Below are 20,157 nucleotides of genomic sequence, written 5' to 3'. Positions count from 1 at the left end.
TAAAGGATAAGAGAAATGACAAGATAAACATATTTTAATGGTTTTGACTGAGAATAAATGTTGGTCAGTGCACTTGGAAACTCCTATAGTCTTCTGTGAATAGTATCATAGGATCTTTTATGTCCACCTGAGAGGATGCTTGAGGCCTCAGTTTAACCTTAAGGGTCGCACTTTCAACACTGCACTGCACTGAAATGTCAATCTAGGTTATTCTTGTCTCTGGAGTGGGGCTTGAGCCCACAATTTTCTCACTTAAAGGAGTGAGCCAAGGTTGACACTAAAAATCAATGTTCCAACCAACTCTAGTTCTCTACTTCCAAAATTGTCATAGGTTTTAGCAATTCACTATAAATAAATATCAATCCAAACTCACATTTAAAACACAAACACAGAATTCACAAACATGAAGTTCGGACTGAATAATGTGAAGAAAATAAATTAATCCTACCCCACCTTGACTAGGTGAATCATAGCATCTTCAAAGAAGACCAAGTCCAAGTGCCCGCCTCGTACAGTCTCATTGTAAAGGAACATGAATAGGTTCAGCCTCTCTTTCAACATATCCAGAGATTCTATGGCCTCATACACTTTGGGCATCTCATATTCTGTATCCTCTGGTTCCTCCCCTGGAAATGGCAAGATAAAGAACAAAACCATTCTGTATGTTTTAACAAGCTATATATAGCATTTGCATATTGGGCATATCCAAAGAAAGAGAAAGGTTAGATATTCCCCCCTTAATATTTGAATACTAAAATTAAAAAAGCAACCGAGCATAGAAAATGTTAGCAGTATAACTAATCATATTCTATGATTGCAAGTTTCTCTGAACAAAATCTCAAAGACTGCTGGCAACAGTCTGAGGCGAATTTTTGAGATATAAAAGTAAGATGCAAAACAAAAGAGAGCACTAACACATCTGCACCATATTTACTTAAGGTCAAAAGAAAATAGAAGGGAGTTTTCTAAAATAAAAAGATAAGACATGGTTAATCTCTGAAGAGCAATTGTAGGTTTTTTAGATTGTTAACAGGTCTAGAAAAATGACAGTCTCTCTGGACCTTCTTTGTAAATTCTCAGCTCCAAAATCCATGATGCTGAATTAAATATTAATACCCAAGCAGTAAATTTGCTCAAACAACCTGGGTGAAGGCCAAGAATACAAACAAGAGAAAAAGATAATCAAATGACACATGCACATCAGGCTGCTGTCACATAAGCCCTGGTGACCAGCCTGCAACAATATTGACAGTGCTTTCAGCAGCTGACTGCCCTTCCTACCCTCTTCTCCATAAAAGTGCAAGGTCAAAAGAAGAACCTAAATGAAAAGAAAATGGGGGGGGAATCAAGATGCATGGTCTCACTGTAAAGTTAAGTGACTCAAAAGTAAAGAAAAATTATATTTTCAGAATCAATTATAAGAGTCATAGGCCAGGATTTTCCGTGCCCTCTGGAGTCGGGTGTGTTCGGTGTCGTGAGCGGACAATATGGCGCAATCGGTTTCACGACAGTGTGAAACCAGTTCGCGATCATCTGCTTGGCCTGCCAATGGCAGGCTGCGTTCTCCGCTATCGGACGTTGGGAACTTCATTGTAATACATCAAGATATCATTATTAGGCTTGCCCGCCAGAATCGTTCCCCCCACCGGTGGATTGCCCGCCCATGTTGGCAGGGAAACACGCCGATGTGTTTCACAACAGCATATAAGCAACGTGCACCTAACAGGCTGTAGTTCACTCGGGAATTCAAGGGTGGGCAGGCATAAAATGGTGCGTGATGATGTCAGGCGAACGTCCTGACGTCATCACGCACTTGCGCAATATTTCGATCAGCAGGCACATGCAAGAGTGAACAGTGTGCCAACCAACAATTAAAAGGCCTATTAAGGCCATTAAAGTACTAATTAAGAGAAAATTTTCACTGCCCGTCCAACCTTACAGTCGGTAGGTGGGCAAATCAGCCAGGCTGCCTTTGCATTTTTGAGGAAACCTCATCCACGGGGTGGGATGAGGTTTCGACATTAATTTTTTAAAAATGTTTTGATATCATTTTTATTATATGTTCTTTGAGTGACTCCTATGTGGGGGCATTTTTTCAGATTTTCCAAATCTTTACTTTTGATTTTAAAATTCTTCAGCTCCTTGAGGCAGCTCTCTGTCTTCAGGGCGCTTCCACTCCATGCTCCCAACACCTGCACAGATTTCTGTGCTTGCCCTCCTCTCGTCCCCACCCTAGCAGCACTGAACCTTTTACAGCACATTTCACACTGGCTGGCCATTATTGGCTAGCCAGCGTGAAATTACGGTGAGGGGCCGATCGCGGGCAGCAGACCATTTCCCAGCCACTCCCGGGCCCTACCGCTGCACCCGCCCAACAAGCTGAAAATCCTGCCCCAAGGTTTGTTTGCCTACCTTGCTTTGGTCAGCACTCGCAGTCATCAGTGCCAGGCTTCACAGACAGCACCGCATCACTTTTAGGGGGGGGGCTCACGGCAGGTCTCTGCCTACCAAATCAGCCAAAAAGTGGGTGGCTTTTCAATTGCTGCAGGGCTAGGGCTTGTTTGGTGAAGGAGGAGAAGTGGCCTCAGGCAAGGGAGGAGGCTACAGGGCGAGGACTGTACTGGGGAAGGAGGGTATCTCAGGGTATGTGTGGGGAGGCACATGTTGATCTGTGCAAGTGGCCTCAAGATGGTGAGGGCTGAGGAGGCAGTCTCCAGAGAAGATGAGGCCAGATGGACATGTGATGGTATGTGTGAATGAGAATGGGTGGTGATGTCGTTTGAGTTATCAGTGAGTGAGATGCCAGTGAATCTGTGATGGGCTTGAGTGTGTGAGTTTAGAGTGATGAGATGGTTGCCATACCCTAGCTGCTTGGACGAATTATTCACCCTCTATCTGCATTGGATGACCAACCTCTTCTGTGCAGCACTGGCGTTGATCACCACTGCCATCACCTCCCAAGCCTGGTTGGTCATGCTGCTGTTGTTTCACCCGCCCGCTACTGCACAGTGTAAATCTAGGATGATCCCACCCATAATTCTTTTGACAAATATGGTCAATTATATGAGCTCAAAATTCAGATACTTACACTTGATATTCCGAGTGTGTGATGCATTCTGTATAATAATAATTTCCTAACCTGTGGCCTCAGGTGGGTCACGCAAGAAATCTACAAAGAGGTCTTCATTCTCCACACTGATAACTCTCTTCATTTCTTCCTCAAGTTCTTCAGCAGCAATATGGATTAACGTTTTATCAAACCATTCATAGTCTTCAGAGTTTGTAAAGCGATCAGCCACCACTCGTGTACATTCATGTCTCCAGAGCTTCAGAAGAATCTATTTAAAACAGTGTTTGCAATAAAGTCAGGTTTAATATTGGAATGCTTAACATTTATTGCCAATTATAACCACACTGGTTTCAGTATTTTCTTTGACAAACAATCACACCACCATAGTAATAATTACGGGTCAATATGTATGAGCAGCCCTTAGATTAAGAATGTGGCGAGACCATCAGGCTGATTCATAGTCAAATGCTACCAGAGTAGAGAGAAGCAGTGACCACTATTTGAGAAATCACAAATTCACGGTGCTTAATTTTCCACTGGCCAAATCCCAATCAGCTCTAGCACTTACCGGCTGGAGCTCTAAACTTGTACACTCACTAACCCACAATTTTCCCCCATTCATTTTAATAGACAGTAAATATGTGATCTAGCAAGCACGCAGCAAAAAGTTCTGGCCACTGAATTAAAGGTGCAGCATTTACTAATGTTCTTTTATAGCTATCAGGAAGTATCACAGAAACTCTATCTATTTAAACGAACCTATCAATAAATACAGCTTTTCTCCGAAAGTACTTTGGTTAGCATAGTTTTAGATTACTGCTAGAGAGATTTAAGGAGAGTAAATGCAATAGGACATTTGAAGCAGCTGCTATGTATACACTCCAAATGCCAGAAGTTAGGTATGGATATTAACAGCAATAAAAGGTTCAACTATTTTTTAAATGAACCAGGGGTTTTGTCTCCAATTATCTATCATTCCATGAGTTAAAAGAGAGAGGAGCTCACATTTACATAGTAGTTTTCAGATTCTCAGTATGTCCAAACTGCTTCACAAGGAAACTGTTTAGAAAATAAACATTGGTCTCTTGCAGGCAGAGACAGGAGAAATTATAATGGGAGATAAGAAAATGACAAAGACTTTAAATGAATACTTTGGTCCAGATGTTGGCCAAGTTGGAATGGCACCAGGGGCATATAAAAATGGTAGGCAGGACCCAATTCTAGGATTTCTACTGCTCCATTCCTGACACCTCCAATTTTTGCTGGTGCAAGATAAGGGCGTGGGTAGTGAGCCCACATCCCGCACTTCTGACCTGGCTGGCTCCATTGCAGTGGTAGTCATCTCCTAGCCTTTGTAACTTTCATAGAGTTGGGCCAGCTTCTCCATGACTCATGGTTCACGGCCCCTTAGAGGAGTCGTGAACCATAGGCCAGGATTTTATGGCCCTGCCATGGCGTGTCTTCCCCCGGCGGATGCAGCGAGCCATTTAAATCTCCATTCAGTTCAGCTGGACTGTAATATCCCACCTGGTGGGAGGAACCTTAAGTCCTGGCTATATTCTGGATTTGAGAATTTTTTTGAAAGGCAAGCTCAAAAGGTATTACTCATGTCCCCATTCCCCTTCTATGTCTCCATTCCCCTCCAAGCTAACATATGCACCCCAGCTATTTCCCATTGCCCCTTAATGCCAATTTATTCCTCTTCCACGTTTATTCACCCAGTATGGACTATGTGCATATGACTAGGAGTCATATAATAACAGTGCCGTGTAGAACAACTGAGAGAAAAAAAACATCCATTCATAAATCTTCTTTGGAAAAAAACCTGCAGTTTCTACAATCCTGTGTCAATCAGATAGCTCATTAAACTATCAATAACAGAGGTGTCAAACATTTCACGCCACTTAATCTTGTCCAAGTAAACATTGAGACGTTGACAAGAGATCATAGAAAGAACAACTTATTATAACCACTTAAGATGTCAATCAAGCAAAGTTAACAATTTACTTCAGTTGTCAAAACACAATCACCTGCTGAGCTAATGCTTTTATTGATCTGGGCTCACAGCCGAGCCTCATTATGCATGAATCCCCAAACACTTGAAGTGGGCCTTCTAACCAACCAAATATAGCACTTGCCCACCCTATAGCCACTGTGCTCTGCCAGCCAGCCCAACTCTATCATGTACCCACCACCTCCTGCCACCGCCACCACCACCACCACCAAGCTCAGGCAAAAATTATGTGTTTTGGGGCATTTTCTACTAAGGTTCCAGCAAGTCTGGAAATTTCCCACCTTGAGCTACCTGCTTCAGTAACCAAAATTGGGCCTTCGTGATAGAAGACCCAAAAAACATTCCGGAAGTAGTGGGAAACCAAGGGCAGGATTTTCAGGTTGCTGTGAGGTGGGAATGGCAGTGAACAGGCCCATGATCCCACCCCTCCCCCCCAACCACGATTTCCCACTGGCTGGCCAATTAACGGCCAGCCAGTGTGAGAGGCACGCTGAGAAGCTCAGTGCTGCCGAGGTGGGGGCAGGAGGAGTGAGGGAGCAAAAGTCTGAGCATGCACAGAGGTGTGAGCGCTGAAAGTTTCCTGAAGGCAGGGAGCTGCCTCTGAGAGCTGAACAATTTTAAAATCTGAAAAAAATGTTCCAACAAGGGACTTACTCACAATAACACATACAGAATAAAAATTCTGCCCAAAAATTTATATTTATTTTTTATTTAATTGTGGAAACCTCATCCTGCCTATGGATGAGGTTTGCTAAAAAATCAAAAGGCTGCCTGGCTGATTCGCTCGCCTGCCAACTGTATGGTTGGACAGGCAGTGAAAAATATGTTTACGTTAATTGATTAAGGGCCTTAATAGGCCTCTTAATTGTCACGGGCACACTGCCAACTCTCACACGCGCTTGCCAACTGAAATAGCGCATGAGTGTGCAATGACATTGGTCTGCGCGCCGACCCAGGAGATAAAATCCTGCCCCAAGAGTCTAATAAGCATGGGCAATTTAACAAAATTAGTGTTAGTGAAGAATTTCATTCATGGGAAAATAAATGGGACTAAATCCTAACAAATTCCCTGGGCCTGATGGCTCACATCCTAGGGTTTTAAAAGATGTAGCTACAAAGTTAGCGGATATATTGATTTTGATCTTTCCAGAATTCCCTAGATTCTAAAATGATTCCCCCCTAGAGTGAAAGATTTCAAACATAGTCTGACTATTCAAGAAAAGAGGGAGAGAGAAAACAGGGAGCTATAAGCCAATTAACCTGACATCAGTCATAGGGAAAATGCCTACAATCTATTACTAGATCATGGTAGCAGGTCACTTAAAAATATTGTTTGACAAATCTGTTTCAGATTTTTGAGCATTTAACTAGCAGGGTAGATGGGGAGGTGGGGGATACAGTGGACGGAGCATATTTGGATTTTCAAAATGCATTCAGTAAGGTGCCACAGAAGATGATCTGACACAATTAAGGCTAATGGGATTGAGGGCAATAAATTATCACGGATTGAGAATTGATTAACTGACAAAAAAAGAGTCAGAACAACTGTGTCAAATTCAGGTTGACAAACTATAACTAGTGGAGTACAGTTTTGGTCTTAAATGAGGTGACCATGTATAATGTTTGCTGACAATGCAAAACCAGGTGGGAAATTAAGCTATGAGGAGAATGCAAAGAGCCTGCAAAGGAATATAGACAGATTAAGTGAGTGGGCAACAATGTGACAACTGGAATATAACGTAGAGAAATATGAAGTCATCAATTTTGGTAGAAGAAATAGAAAAGTGGAATTTTTTTAAATGGTGGGAGACTGGGAAATGTTGATATTCAAAGAGGCTTGTCCTTGTACCTGAATCACAGAAAGCTAACTTGCAGGTACAGCAAGCAATTAGGAAAGCAAATGATTTTTTGCCTTTATTATAAAGCAAATTATAAGAGGAAAGAAATCTTCATGCAATGATATAGCTCCTTGGTGAAACCACCCCTGGAATGTTGTATATGTTTTTGGTATCCTTACCTAAGAAAGGGTATATTTGCCTTAAAGGAAGTGCAAAGATTGTTCAGTAAATTGATTGCTGGGATGAGGCATTATCCTCAGAGAAGAGATTGCATGAAATAAGCCTTATTTCCTAGAAGAAAGAGAGGTGATCTTATTGAAACATATAACATTTTTAAAGAGCTTGACGAAGTAGATGCTGGGAGGGTGTTTCCTCTGGCTAGGAGCATAGAACCAGGAGTTACAATCTCAGAATAAGGGGTTGGCCATTTCAGACTGAGATGAGGAGAAATTTCTTCACTCAAAGCGTTATGAATCTTTGGAGTTTTCTAGCCCAGAGGGCTGTGGATAATTAGTCGTTGAGTATATTCAAGGCAAAGATCAATAGATTTTTGAGTAAAAAGAGCATGAACAGATATGGGGATAGTGGAGGGGGGTGGGGTTGAGGTAGAAGATAAGCGATGAATTTACTGAATGGTGAAGCAGACTCAAAGGGCCAAATGCCTATTCCTGCTCCTACTTATGTCCTTAAGTATGTTCTTATGTTCTTACAACCAATGAATTATTTTCGCAGTGCAGTCATTGTTATATAGACAAACAGAACATAAAATTTACACCCAGTAAGTATGGAATTTTCCCTACTTAGTACCTGGCCAAATGCTGGGACCATTTGTTGGTCAGGAACTCAAATGGTGATGGAGTGGGCTTTGCTGAGGCTCTTTAATTAAATGGTATTTGTAGCCCTCCTCTGGGTTCCCCAACCAATCAGGAAAGTTGAATGGGAAGGTGTGTTCAGTTTGTCAAAAGAAGGATTTCTAATTAAAGAGACCATGACATGAGTTACAATGGCTCACTTTGCAATTGGACTTTCGAAACTGCAGCAATCATTGGAATGAAGAGGACATTTGGGAAGGCAGCCCTTCGGAATTGAGGGTTAAAATAGTACTCAATGCCTATTTCAATATTTTAATTACTTACTAGACAGCTGCATATGGGTTCCCCTCACCTTCAATCCCACCCCGGTGAAACCCAGAGGAGGGCAGAATGACATTGGGATCCTGGTCCAACATCGCTTTTAGGAGATTGAACTCCCTGTGCCCATTTCCCGTTTCCTGTGATAATTCCACTCTAAGATTGCACAAATGACCAGCTTATTTGCTTTTGGTGGTGTTTGTTGAGGGATGAAGATTGACCAGAATGTTTTTCTACTTTGGATTGTGCCATGGGATCTTTTTACATTAAACCAAATAGGTAGCTCTAAAGCTACAGCCCTTCCTCAGTACGGCACTGGGGTGCCACGCTAGATTATGTGCTCAAATCCTGGAGTGGGACTTGAATCAGTAACCTTCTGCCTGTGTGGCAAGAGTTGATCCCTCTGTATGAAGAACAACTTCTTGACATCAATGATATATTTGCCTGTCAGTATCACTTACAGTACATGTACACCTGAAAACTAGGCATTTTTAAGCTGACAAGTAAACTTGCATTTACAGTGCTTGTATTTTAAGTAGATGATTGATTGTGGAGTCAGCACTTGAATGCCACGTGAAGAGAGTTCTCCAGTACCAAATGATGCTTTCAATCATGGAGTTTATTTCTAGGTGAAACAGTGATTGAAATTTACTTCTTTCAATTTAGTGTAATGTATTCACTGCCCACTATGTAGCCTCCTCTACATTAGAGAAATAAAACGCAAGTTAGTTGGCCGCTTTGCGACAATATCTCTATTCAGTCAGCAAGCGGGACCATGAGTTTCTGACTGCCTGTCATTTAAATCCTCCAACCCACTGCAACTCCGACCTCTCTGTCCTCAGCCTCCTACACTGCTCCAATGAAACTGAACATAAACTCAAGAAACAGCACTTCATCATTTAATTGGGTACTTTACAGTTTTCTAGACTCAACATTGAACTCAATAATTTCAGATCATAACCTTTGCAATCATTTTTTCAGACAGCAGTCGTTGGTGATGATTTTGCTATTCACATTTACACCTTCTTTAGACCCATCTTTAGTTTCTTCACTTGTCCCATTACCATCTACTATTACCTGGCACCATCATCCCATTTGCCATTTAATCTCTCCTGTCCCATCCCATCACAGACTTTCCCATGTATTCGTTCCCCAGTCTCTTTCCCTGCCCTTGTACTTAAAATCTGCTATACCTCTGAAAAAAGGTCGTCAGCCTGAAATGTTAGCTGTTTTTCTCTCTACAGATGCTGCCTGGACTGCTGCTTATTTCCAGTATTTTCTGTTTCTATTTCAGATTTCAAGCAACTACAGCATTTGCATTTGTGTCGGTGTTTATTAACTTGGATGAGAGAGAAAGTGAACCCTGGTGCCCCAGGTCTCCAGACCCAAACAAGCCCTCACATAATATAACAAAGGCAATTGTGAAGAAATCCAAAGCTGGGAGTAAAAATTAGGATGTTTAGGAGATGTGTGAATAAAAATAAATGGCATTCTTATTTGGAAGGAGGGAAGATAAAAGAATGAACCTTCATTTATAGAACATCTTAGCATATCCACAAGGTATCCTATTGTGCTTTATAGCCAAGTAATTACTTTTGAAGTGCAGTCACCATTGTTTTTATAGAAAACTTTACCTCTTTGTAACAAATGACCTCCACAGTGGCGCTGAGCATGCCCTGCCAAATTCTGGAGAGATCTCGTAAATTAAACACATAATGAAACTTAGCTGGCGTTGGAAGCATCTTAACTTTGACAACTTGCCACAATTTACGTGTGATGGGAACAAGTTGAGCTGCCAAGCCTGTAACCTCCTCAGTAAATCCCCGCTGCTTGCAAAAATGACCAACTCCAATCACACCTGCAGCCATTAGGAAATAATGTTACAGCAGAGAAAATCTCACTTAATTACTGAAATACACTTTTGAAGGAAACATTTTTTAGCCCAAAAAATACTTATATCCAACTTATTCCTAAATATTAAGTTACCTAACAAAATGTTAAGGTACAGAATAATAACCACAACTAAAACATATGGCCCTAATTACATTTCTACTCCCTGCTGTGAATTTGATATAAATTATTGTGAATTTTATATGAAGAATGGCAAACACAATCTGTAAATTATAGAGGTTACATTTTGCAAAAAAAAAGGTCAAATACAATATATCCATAAAGCCTGACTTACCAAAGACTTTGTCAATGGAGATGTTGGAATACAGTGTACAGTTAAAAATGGAGAAATGTCTCTTCAGCCTTTGAGGAATATCATTCCGTCCTCCACCAGGGTGGATCATCGCAGCAATAAACTGGATGTCCACAATATGTGTGAACTCTCCTGGCTTCTCCAGGTTATAGAACCCCCTCTGTTCCATCAGCTGTCTCAAAATCTCATTAGTTACCTTAGAGCATGACAAAACAATATTTTACGAAAGTTTTCCTGTCATGGCTTTATCCCATCCCACTTCCATGGAGGAAGATCTCAATCCCAATGCTGCAGAAAGATACAGTCTCATCTATTGTTGGAAATTGAGTACAGTTAAAAGTAAATTGTCAACTATGTCATATTGGTCATGCACCAGTGTATCAAAACACATTTAAAAAATCAAAGTGGAAAATTTATTTTACCGATTCTCTATTGTGAAAAAAACATGTGCCGTGTGTTAGATATTGGGTCTGTAAGAAATTGACAGACATAGTCCTCAAGGATATATCCTAGGTTTTTTTGTTCCAATTTTTAAATTGAATTTTTTAAGAAGCTGTGGCTTCTGCTGCTGCGAGGGTAATATATTTTCCTTAATCCTTATGGGTGTAACATAAACATTTATGATATTTATGACCTTATGTTAATGCTTACTTTAATTAGTTTTAAAAGGACTTTTAAAATCAGTATTTTAATGCTAAAAATATAAAATGAGAACCCAATGGAAACTATTTTTATATGTGACTTTTTAACAAATGTACTACCTACATTACTATAGTGCAGTGAAACAATTATATTGTGAAATGATTAATCTTGCGTATGGAGCAGGGTTGTCAACCCTGGTTGAATGTATTCCTGGAGGTTTCATCACAAGATCTCCTGACTCTTACTGCCCTGACACTCCTTTTGTTGGTCACCTGACACATCCAATCCAGTGCCCTGCCTTTCCGCACCAATTGGAAAGTGAGCAAAGTTTTCATTATTCAATTAGATGAATCATGACTGTCAAACAGCCATTTTTCCCATTGCTAATGTTTTTATGTCTAATAAACAAAAGCATTAAAAGATAAAAATACAGATTTTTTAAGTCCACATTACTTTCCTCCTGAAGGGCTGGTGTGTGGTGTCATATGTATATAGCACTGTCAGCTATTCCAGAAAGTTTTGTTTTAGAAATCAACACTGAGAAAATTTAGTCAGGTGTTAAGCAAGTGCTCTGGCTCACGCCAAAAGCATGCAATGATTACATATCACTTAATCTTCTTGGCCACCTGATATTGGAAAACTTCTACTTCACTTGAGCAAGTGCAGTCTTGTTAGATCCATTCAATAAGATAGTGGCAATCTGATTTTAAAAAGTTAACAAAGAAGTAAATTGACTGAACAGTTTTATTTACCTGATCGCCCCATTTGTTAATAATAGGCATGTTTACATCATCTATAAACACGGTTATTTTCTTTCCAGCTTGAGGTCCGTAAACATTCCCCATTCTTTTGTCCACATAGCTTTCTATAGTTCTCTATTTAAAAATTCAAAATATATAGACTTAATTTGAAAAATAAAAATTCTAATAATCTTTTAGCTTGCTCATACAAACGACCTTCAAAATTGTGTGTAACCATTGTCAACATTTGACTTGGAAAGTGAATGAGTTTTTGATCCGATGTGGAACAGTTTTTTCGAAGCAGTTAATTACAGTAACTTTAAAAAAATAAGTTACTGTCTGAAAGAGAGATAAAATAATTAGATCAGAGAGGGATTACATGGCAGTTAGCCAATCAATCTGTTGAACAGTCACTCGAATTTCAATATTAGATCAGTACCTCTAAATTGGTCATGATACCTGCTGGCTCTTATAGACGAGGGGATCTGTCTCCAATAAGTTTCTTTACTGTCAGCAAAGACTGCAGCTGACCTCTACATCATTGACACAAGGGGACGTTTATACAAGAGGACTAACAATGAAAATAACATTACAGTAGCTATACTAAAGAAATGAACAATTGATCACAATAAGTTACGAATAGGTGATAACAGGTTATAGTGTGGTAATCCAATGAAAGGGTTCAAGTTACATCTTGAATTGCAAGATGTTTAAGATATTCAAGCAATTTGCTGATCACCTGAACCCCAAGACTAAATTATAGTCTGTAATTCTCAGCTGTCTGTCTAGTAATTATTTGTGATATTAGTTCAGCTCCTGTTGACAGATGGTAGTCAAGACCTATCTTGAGGTCAAGGTTAAAGGGTGAGTACATTGACAAAGGGGGAGAGGATAAGAGAGGATGGCAAAGATCTGAGGAGGAAAAGAGGAAATAGGGAAAAATGGTGAGAGATAGAAAGGGCGAAGAGAGGAGGCAAGGATGGCACAAGATAGGTGGGGGAGAAGGAAATTGGAGGAGGAGAAAGGTGCAGGGAGGAGGGGAGGGAAGGAGGGTCCAGGGAAAGAAGCATTTCCTCCCCACTAGATCACCCTTTTCTCCCCATGAGAAGAGGGAAGCTACCACAGTATTGCATTGGGAGATGCATTAGGGAAAATACCATACAGGGGTTGCGGTGGAGGAAAAGTATCTCACTAGGAGAAGGTTTGTGGAAAAGTAGGTCTGAGGGGCATGGAAAAATGCCCCAATAGTAGTTGCAAAAGTGATTCAGAAAAGTGGGGTTCAGATAATGGGTGTAGATAAGTGCCTCATTTGGGGGAGGGTACTGTCAAAATAGCAACTCATAAAGGACAAGTAGAGTGAGTCAGTGCTTGTGAATATACCTCAGTGGAGGGTGGTGATGGGAGGAAGAAAGGGGATTGTTGACAAATTGGGTGCTACAAGTAGGCAGTAGGTATGTGGAAGCAAAGCTAGAGGATAAAATGTAAACATGACTGGCTTTTGGAGAAGGGGTGCTGAGTTTGGAAACATGTGGGGGTTTGGAAATGTGGTATTGTGAGAAAGGGATAAGGTAGTACCCCACAGGAGGAGAGGATGTCAATGTTTGTCTATGGGGAGAGTTGTCAGCAATGTACGTTGTAAAGAACATATCTTTTCATTTCTGTTGAACTGTGGATTAAAATTACAATGCCCACAGTTTGAAGGACATGACCATTGGAACAATGTGAGGAATTTAAACAATGTTGCTGACCTGGAACAGAGTGTGTCATGAAAGACAGGATGGTACTGAGAAGTCTGGTCTAATGAGGAACTGCCTGTCAACAACATTTTAATTGGCTCCTGACCAGGTGACCAGGTTTTGTGTGGGAGCAGTGTAACAGGATAGCTCCTAGCCTAAAAGGAAAAAGACCCAAAGCCTCTTGCTTTTGTGTGTGTAAGGTTCCAGTAATCACACAATAATAGCTAGAGTAATCCCACAATAATAGGTGGCTTTTTCTCCTCATATCTCTATAACCTGCTCTCTCTCTCTGAAAACCCCTGTCAAGAGGAAAAGGGGAAAATTGCCATTAGAGACATTGAAAGGCAAGTGCTCAGCTGGTGAACTAAAGACTGCATGTGCTGGAAGACCATCTCATATCATCAACAAAGAATGAAAGGAATTTGGAAGACATCGATTAAAATCAATCCATCAAATCATGTACTCTGGAATTAGTGCTATTGAACTGTTTTATCCCACCCTTAAAATCCATGCTTTGTTTGTCTTGTATGTATATGTATAGGGATTTAAGAAGGGGTAGAGTTCAGGTTATAGAGCTAGAAGTTAGCAGTTCATATTTCTTTCTTTTGCCACTGGTTAAAGACAATTTGTTCAGTAAACGGTTATTTACTTATTAAGGTTACAAACCTAGTGCCCATATTCTGTTAATCTAAATTAAACAGTTAGGTGGATTGATCAAACATTTTCACATTTGTCGTAGCTCGGGGAGCAGTGGGGCTTGATATTGCAGCGCACTATCCCCAGTAAATTGTGACAAATTCATTAGCGGGGGAAAGGATAGGTTAATGTCAAATTACTGAACCTGCTGGTGATGGTGCGCAGTTGTGAAAGATGCCAAATTGCCTCATTAGTGGGGGCTGGATAGAGGAGAATAGGAAGAATTTTCCATGTTACAAAAAAGCTTTGTGTTTTTTTCTGAGTTAAGTGTCACCTAATTTCAATGCCATGCAGGAAGTTATTCATTCACTCTTTACCTGAAACATTAAAGGTGTAGTGGCCGATGAGAAGTTAAGGCTTTTTGGCAGATGAATCTCAGTGTTATACTTAGACAGGTAGCTTTTTATGATGACTGTCTTAGCAGTTCCTTGTTCACCAGTCAAAAGCACGCCCTGTGAAAAGAAATCAATTGAAATCATCTTGGCTATGAATTTCCTTGAGCCCAGGGAAGCATTTCCAGAGTGAAATGGACAGGGCTGAAATGGACAAAGGGTAAAAATGAAGCAGGGTCTGAAGATGTTGCCCAGAAGATAAGTCACAGAGATTTCTTGCAGGAACCAAGTCTGGGCAGAAGTTTCTCATAACATGTTAGAAAGTCAGAATTCACACAGCTCCCACCTCCTTAACATCTGGATGCAATGAAACTGGTATCCAGGTCCACGGAATTGTGCAAGAGAGACCCAAAGTAATCTTCAGGTAGGATACAATCATGGGTTGAATTCCTCAGAATTGAGTCTGTAGCATTTTGTTTCATTTTATCTATCTTATAAAAGAGTCCAAACAGCCTAAATGTTTGAAGGGAACTCTAACTGCATTCTCAGTGCTCTATCCCCCTTTCCTGGCTGTCATGATACATGATAAATATTTAAATGTGATGCTCTCCCCTGACCCCATGTACTGAATCTGGATCAGGAGCACAGGTGGAGAGGGTCAAAGAGTTTTCAGCCCCCTTCCCTGCTGCTAATGTTAAAATCTACAGCAAACAAAACAACACAGTGGATGTGTTTATGGATAGGATTTTCTTGTGGGTTTTAGGAACCTGACATTGGGACCAAATGGGAATCCCCAGCCCACACGGCAAACCAGGCCAAATCAGGGGAGGTTTTTGACCAGTGGCAATCTCCTAATCGACTGGCTAGATGCTGCCAGCTCAAGCACAGGGCTGGCATCTCAAGGGCCTTGGCAGCCTAACCAATTCCACCAGCCTGTCTATGTCCTTTTGAAGTCAATACTGTCTTCCGCATAGTTCCAATACTTATAAGTTTTGTATCATTTGCAAATTTTAAAATTGTACCCTGCACAACCAAGACTAGGGGTGGAATCATCCCAGAAATTAACAAAGTCCTATATCGGGCGGGGAAAGTGGTGTTTGACCTGCCGATGGCAATGGTGGCATTTTCCACCATATCGTGCAGCATTTTGTTTAAAAAATGCAGAGGCATGGGTTTCATGTTGGATCACTGGCAGGGGAGCCTCTGATTCACCCGCCCCACCGAGACATCAGGCTTTCAGTAGCATAGAGCTAGCACTCTCTAAGGGATTGAAAGCTATTGCAAAGTCATGGCCCCCAAATTTAGTGATGCCTCCCTCAAGCACCTACAGGATGCAGTGGAGGCCAGCTGAAGTCCTCTACCCTTGCTCAGGACAAAGACCAGCAAGCAAGGTGACTAATCCAGCATGGGAGGTGGCGGCAGTGGTGGTCAGCACCAACGCCCTGCAAAAGAGGACAGCCAGGGTGCTGAAAGGGGATGAATGATCTCCTCTAGGGTAAGTCATTCTTCTCATCACTCTCAACTCACATACTCATAAATCCATGACACAGCCACAGGGATCTCACTCATTGTCAGTTCAAGGGACATTCACTGTCTCACACACACCTTCATCTGCCCTGTGGGTCATGTCCTCATCCTGTCCATGGCTCAGTCCAGAGGCTCCTCATCTGACTCTGACTTCAGTAGTCCTCTTGAGTGCTGGAAACCTGGGAAGTCCCTGCCGCCAACTGCTGTGGATCGGACAGTGCAAAGTACTCACCAGATTGTGACCCCAACGCTACTCTAGAGCTAGGTCCCAATGCAGTTTGTGTCTCTGCACTGGTGGAGGCTGTGATGGGTCTTCAATGGCACCTACACATGCCAGTCACCCTTCTCATCTGGCCTGGCAGGTGTCCTGCTTACACACTCTCCATCTGGATTCATGCAGGACAAGCTGGCACACAATAAAAATGAGAGGTCACAGACTGGTGAAGGGATGCCCGACCTCAAGGTCCTCACAGGCTTTGAAAATAATACTGTGCAGTTGGCCCACAACTTTCTGGACCGTTCCTGTGCTGATGGTGAGGTCGGCAGTGTTCAACCAAGTGAGCATTCAGCAGTGCAACATCCATCAGACAATCATGCTGTGAGTGAGATCCCTTGTTCTGCAGTCCCCTGCCATGCACTAATTATCTCTCCTTGCTTTCACAGGCACATCTGGGCAGTAACTGAGGGGGTCCACGAGCCAGGTCCTCGACCCCAGCCCAGAGGGCACCGTGGAAGAGGAATCTACAGACACCAACATTGAAGACCCATCACAGCCTCCACCAGCGCAGAGACACAAACTGCAGTGGGACCTAGCTCTAGAGTAGCATTGGGGTCACAATCTGGTGAGCACTTTGCACTTTGTCCGATCCACAGCAGTTGGAGGCAGGGACTTCCCAGGTTTCCAGCACTCAAGAGGACTGCTGAAGTCAGAGTCAGGTGAGGAGCCTCTGGACTTGGTCATGTCTCAGTTGCTGGAGCTGCAAAGGCAGGCTTGGGAACATCAGGAAGGGATGTGTGCTGCACTCCTCGGATTGCAAGGCACGATAGAGGGGTCCTTCCACATTCAGTCTGAGGTGAAAGCACCAGCATGCCAATGCAACAAGGTCAACACTGGTAGGATGGTGGCCACGATGGAGATCTTGGCCAGGACATATGTCCTGCAATGCTGCAGGAGCTGAGGCACTCGCATACATCCATTAGTGCCAATGCAAGATCTCACTCCAGCTGCCCCTTCCTCTTATGGAGTCAGCCAGGGTCACCCATGGGGAGGAGGATCAGCAGATGTACACCCCAATGGCAACCACCCAGGTGACTCTGGGAGTGTATGGCCCTTCTGAATCCCCTCTTCCTGTGACCCCAGCAGCTCCAGCTCCACAGGCCAAGGAGGGTGCCATTGTCATACAGCAGCACCCCAAAAGCAGGCCTGGGCCGTTCAGGTCTCAGCCCATCAGAGGATGTTTGCCAAGGTCATCAGAGACAACAGGGTGCAGCAGTCAGAAGGCTGCCTCCACCTCTGCTGTGGCTGTCAGGGGAGCACCTAGACATAGCAGCAGGGTTAGAAAGGTCTAGAAGATTTAGTTGCACAACATGGGCAAGGGTGTTAATCACTCGTACTTAATGTTGACCATTGTAAATACACTCCTAAGAATGTCTTCTTGTCTATGGCTCCTTGTTTTGTTGAGCAGTGCTTGTGTCAATCAGATGGGAAACATTGTTTCCTGCACAAAATGAAGGCTAGTGTCGCTGTCCAGGGCCTCTCTCCTGTGCAGAGTGCAACCTTTTGAGCACAGTGATTGTCCGGCTTTAAAATCACTGTCCATGTGGCTTTTTGCTGCAAGAATCTCGTACGCAAGCTTCACTGGGTTCTGTGATGTTCTCTGAGTGCTGTCAGCACCTTAGAGACAGGGCTGCCCCCACCCACCATCTCAACACAATTCCTGACAGCTGAAGGTGTGGTGTTGAAGGGAACAGGTGTTGAAGCCTGCCAAAGGATCAAGTTGTCTGAAAGTCCATGTGCCTGCTATTTCTCAGCATCATTTCCATGATATGAGCCTCTTCACAGAGTGTATGTGCACTGCCCTCAGCCAGACAGTGTCAGACATTCCCAAATGCAATGTGAAGATCTCAGGAGCATCCTCACTGCATCTCGTCATCATCCTCCTGGAATCTTGTGACAATGAGGGCCACATACGACTACACCTACCTCGCCTGGTCAGTGCAATGCCCTCATCAAATGCATCCCTCCCCTTCCAGGACTTCATCACATTCATCCCCTTCGACTTCCTCCTCATCAGAGGAGATGTGCAGCTCTTCAATCTCATCATCCAGGTCCTCCTTCCACTGCATCACCAGGTTGTGTAGCGCGCAACAAGCCACTATGCTGCTTGACGCCCTCAATGGATTGTACTGGAGTGCTCCACCAGATCTGTCCAAGCACCAGAACCTCATTTTCAGGATGCCAATGATGTGCTCAACCAAACTCCTGGTTGTGGCATGAGCCTTGTTGTACCTTCTCTCACCAGGAGCCTGAGGCCATCACACAGGTGTCATCAGCAACGTCCTTTGAGGGTAGCCCTTATCCCCGAGGAGTCAACCCTGGAAGATATCAGGGATCTGAGGCCTGCTGAGGATGTATGAGTCATGGATGCTTCAGGGGTATCTTACACACATCGGCATGATCCATTTGTTATGGTCACAGACCAGTTGAACATTGAGAGAGTGGAAGCCTTTGTGGTTCACATACTGGACTCCTTATTGCCAGAGAGATTTAAGAGCCATGTCGGGGCAGTCGATGGCACCCTATACATGTGGGAATCTAGGAATCTAAGCAAATCCCAACGCTCTTGCTTCCTGACTTGCCTGATGCCTGTCAAAATTGACAAAGGTGTACGCCTTGGCAAAAAGGGCATCCGTGACCTCTTGGATACATTCATGGTTGGAGGCTTGTGAGTTCCTGCAAAGGTCCCCAGTGGATTCCTGGAAGGAGCCACTGCTGCAGAAATTGAGTGCAACGGTAACTTTAACCGCCAATGGCAGTGGATGCCCTCAAGTCCCCATGGTGCCAAATCCCGCAGAAGGTGGCATATGTGCGTGACCAGTTTTTTTTAAATGTGTAGGCATCGGCGACACTGGTTCTCGCTCGTCTGCCAGTAGCACACGTGCCGTCTATAGTCCCTGATCCAACAATCCAACGAACGACGGTTCTGTGGGGTTCATCCTCTGCGTGCAGAGGAGGCCATGCTTGCATTCTTTTCCTTCTCCTCTTCCGCCTGTAAGCAATCAGGCAGGCAGCAAGATCACCAGACTATATGTTCCTGATGGTCTCCTTGCTGCAGTATCAAAGAGAGAGGTGCAAGGGTCAGCAATCATCTCCTAAGGACCACTCTTGGTCAAGTCATTACCTGCGGCTGCCTCTCAAGGCCCTTTAACGTATGCCAGAGAGTCCAGGCCACCACATGGATGTCCAGTGTTTAGTGTGCATGATGGTTCACCATGCCCCCACCCAGCACCGCCCCACACCACATGACCAAGTGGCGGCAGCTTCGACCACATGGCTGCATCCTGAACTCTCATCTCAGGCACAGGCATTTTCCTAACCTGGACTCTAAGGCTTCACAGTTTGCTTGTACCATGAGGTGTCTTTTCAATATCAACTGAAACATAATGCAAGGGATGAGGAGCATACCCCTCCGTCAGTGTTCAATGGCCACCTTTCCCACTGGATCCTGAGGCTTGCCCAATCATGCAATGGTTCTGCAGCACTGTAGCACTCCTTTGAGTTTGAAGTGTGCGTGCGAGGGATTAAGAGTAGAAGAGCAATCAATGGCACTGTGAGAAATTAGTGTTTCTTGAGTGGGCACAATTGTCCTTCACTGAGCTGACTCCATTCATGTCAACTGAGTTCAAGCTAAACGCTCTCAGCTGCGGTGGAGTGTTCACCAAATGTTTCGTCACTAACCCGCCTGTCTTCTTCCCTCCAACTGCCTAACACCCTGCATTTGTGCTCAAACTTCAGTCAGTGCTGCCATGACTGCCCCGGCACTATTGCCATTGCTTCAAGGTTGCCTTCTTCCCCTTCCCCCTTTGCACTGTTGCCCTTGGCCCCAGGTTGCTTTCTTTCCCCTTCCCCCTTTGCAGTGTCTCCCTTGTCCTGGCACCACAAGCTAGCCATGAAGAAGCTGCTGCGGAGACTTGCCTGGTGTGTGGCCACAACTAATATGTGTAAATTT

The 20,157-nt window shown here is 43.3% G+C and overlaps 1 protein-coding gene across 1 annotated transcript in view; it reads right to left on the bottom strand.

Annotated features, from left to right (window-relative positions):
• LOC121280052 (dynein heavy chain 5, axonemal-like) overlaps positions 1–20,157 on the bottom strand; it is a 336,766-nt gene that overhangs the window by 105,559 nt on the left and 211,050 nt on the right. Inside the window, exons 49-54 of the mRNA XM_041191681.1 lie at positions 14,387–14,521; positions 11,650–11,772; positions 10,238–10,451; positions 9,687–9,910; positions 3,140–3,338; positions 454–626 (exon numbers count right to left, since the gene is read on the bottom strand). Of these exons, the coding sequence (XP_041047615.1) occupies positions 454–626; positions 3,140–3,338; positions 9,687–9,910; positions 10,238–10,451; positions 11,650–11,772; positions 14,387–14,521 (1,068 nt within the window). The remainder of the gene's footprint in view (positions 1–453; positions 627–3,139; positions 3,339–9,686; positions 9,911–10,237; positions 10,452–11,649; positions 11,773–14,386; positions 14,522–20,157) is intronic.

Source organism: Carcharodon carcharias, chromosome 7, assembly GCF_017639515.1.
Source record: "Carcharodon carcharias isolate sCarCar2 chromosome 7, sCarCar2.pri, whole genome shotgun sequence".
Lineage (NCBI taxonomy): Eukaryota > Metazoa > Chordata > Chondrichthyes > Lamniformes > Lamnidae > Carcharodon > Carcharodon carcharias.
Note: the sequence above shows the minus strand (reverse complement) of the source record. Positions and strands in the feature narration are given on the sequence as shown.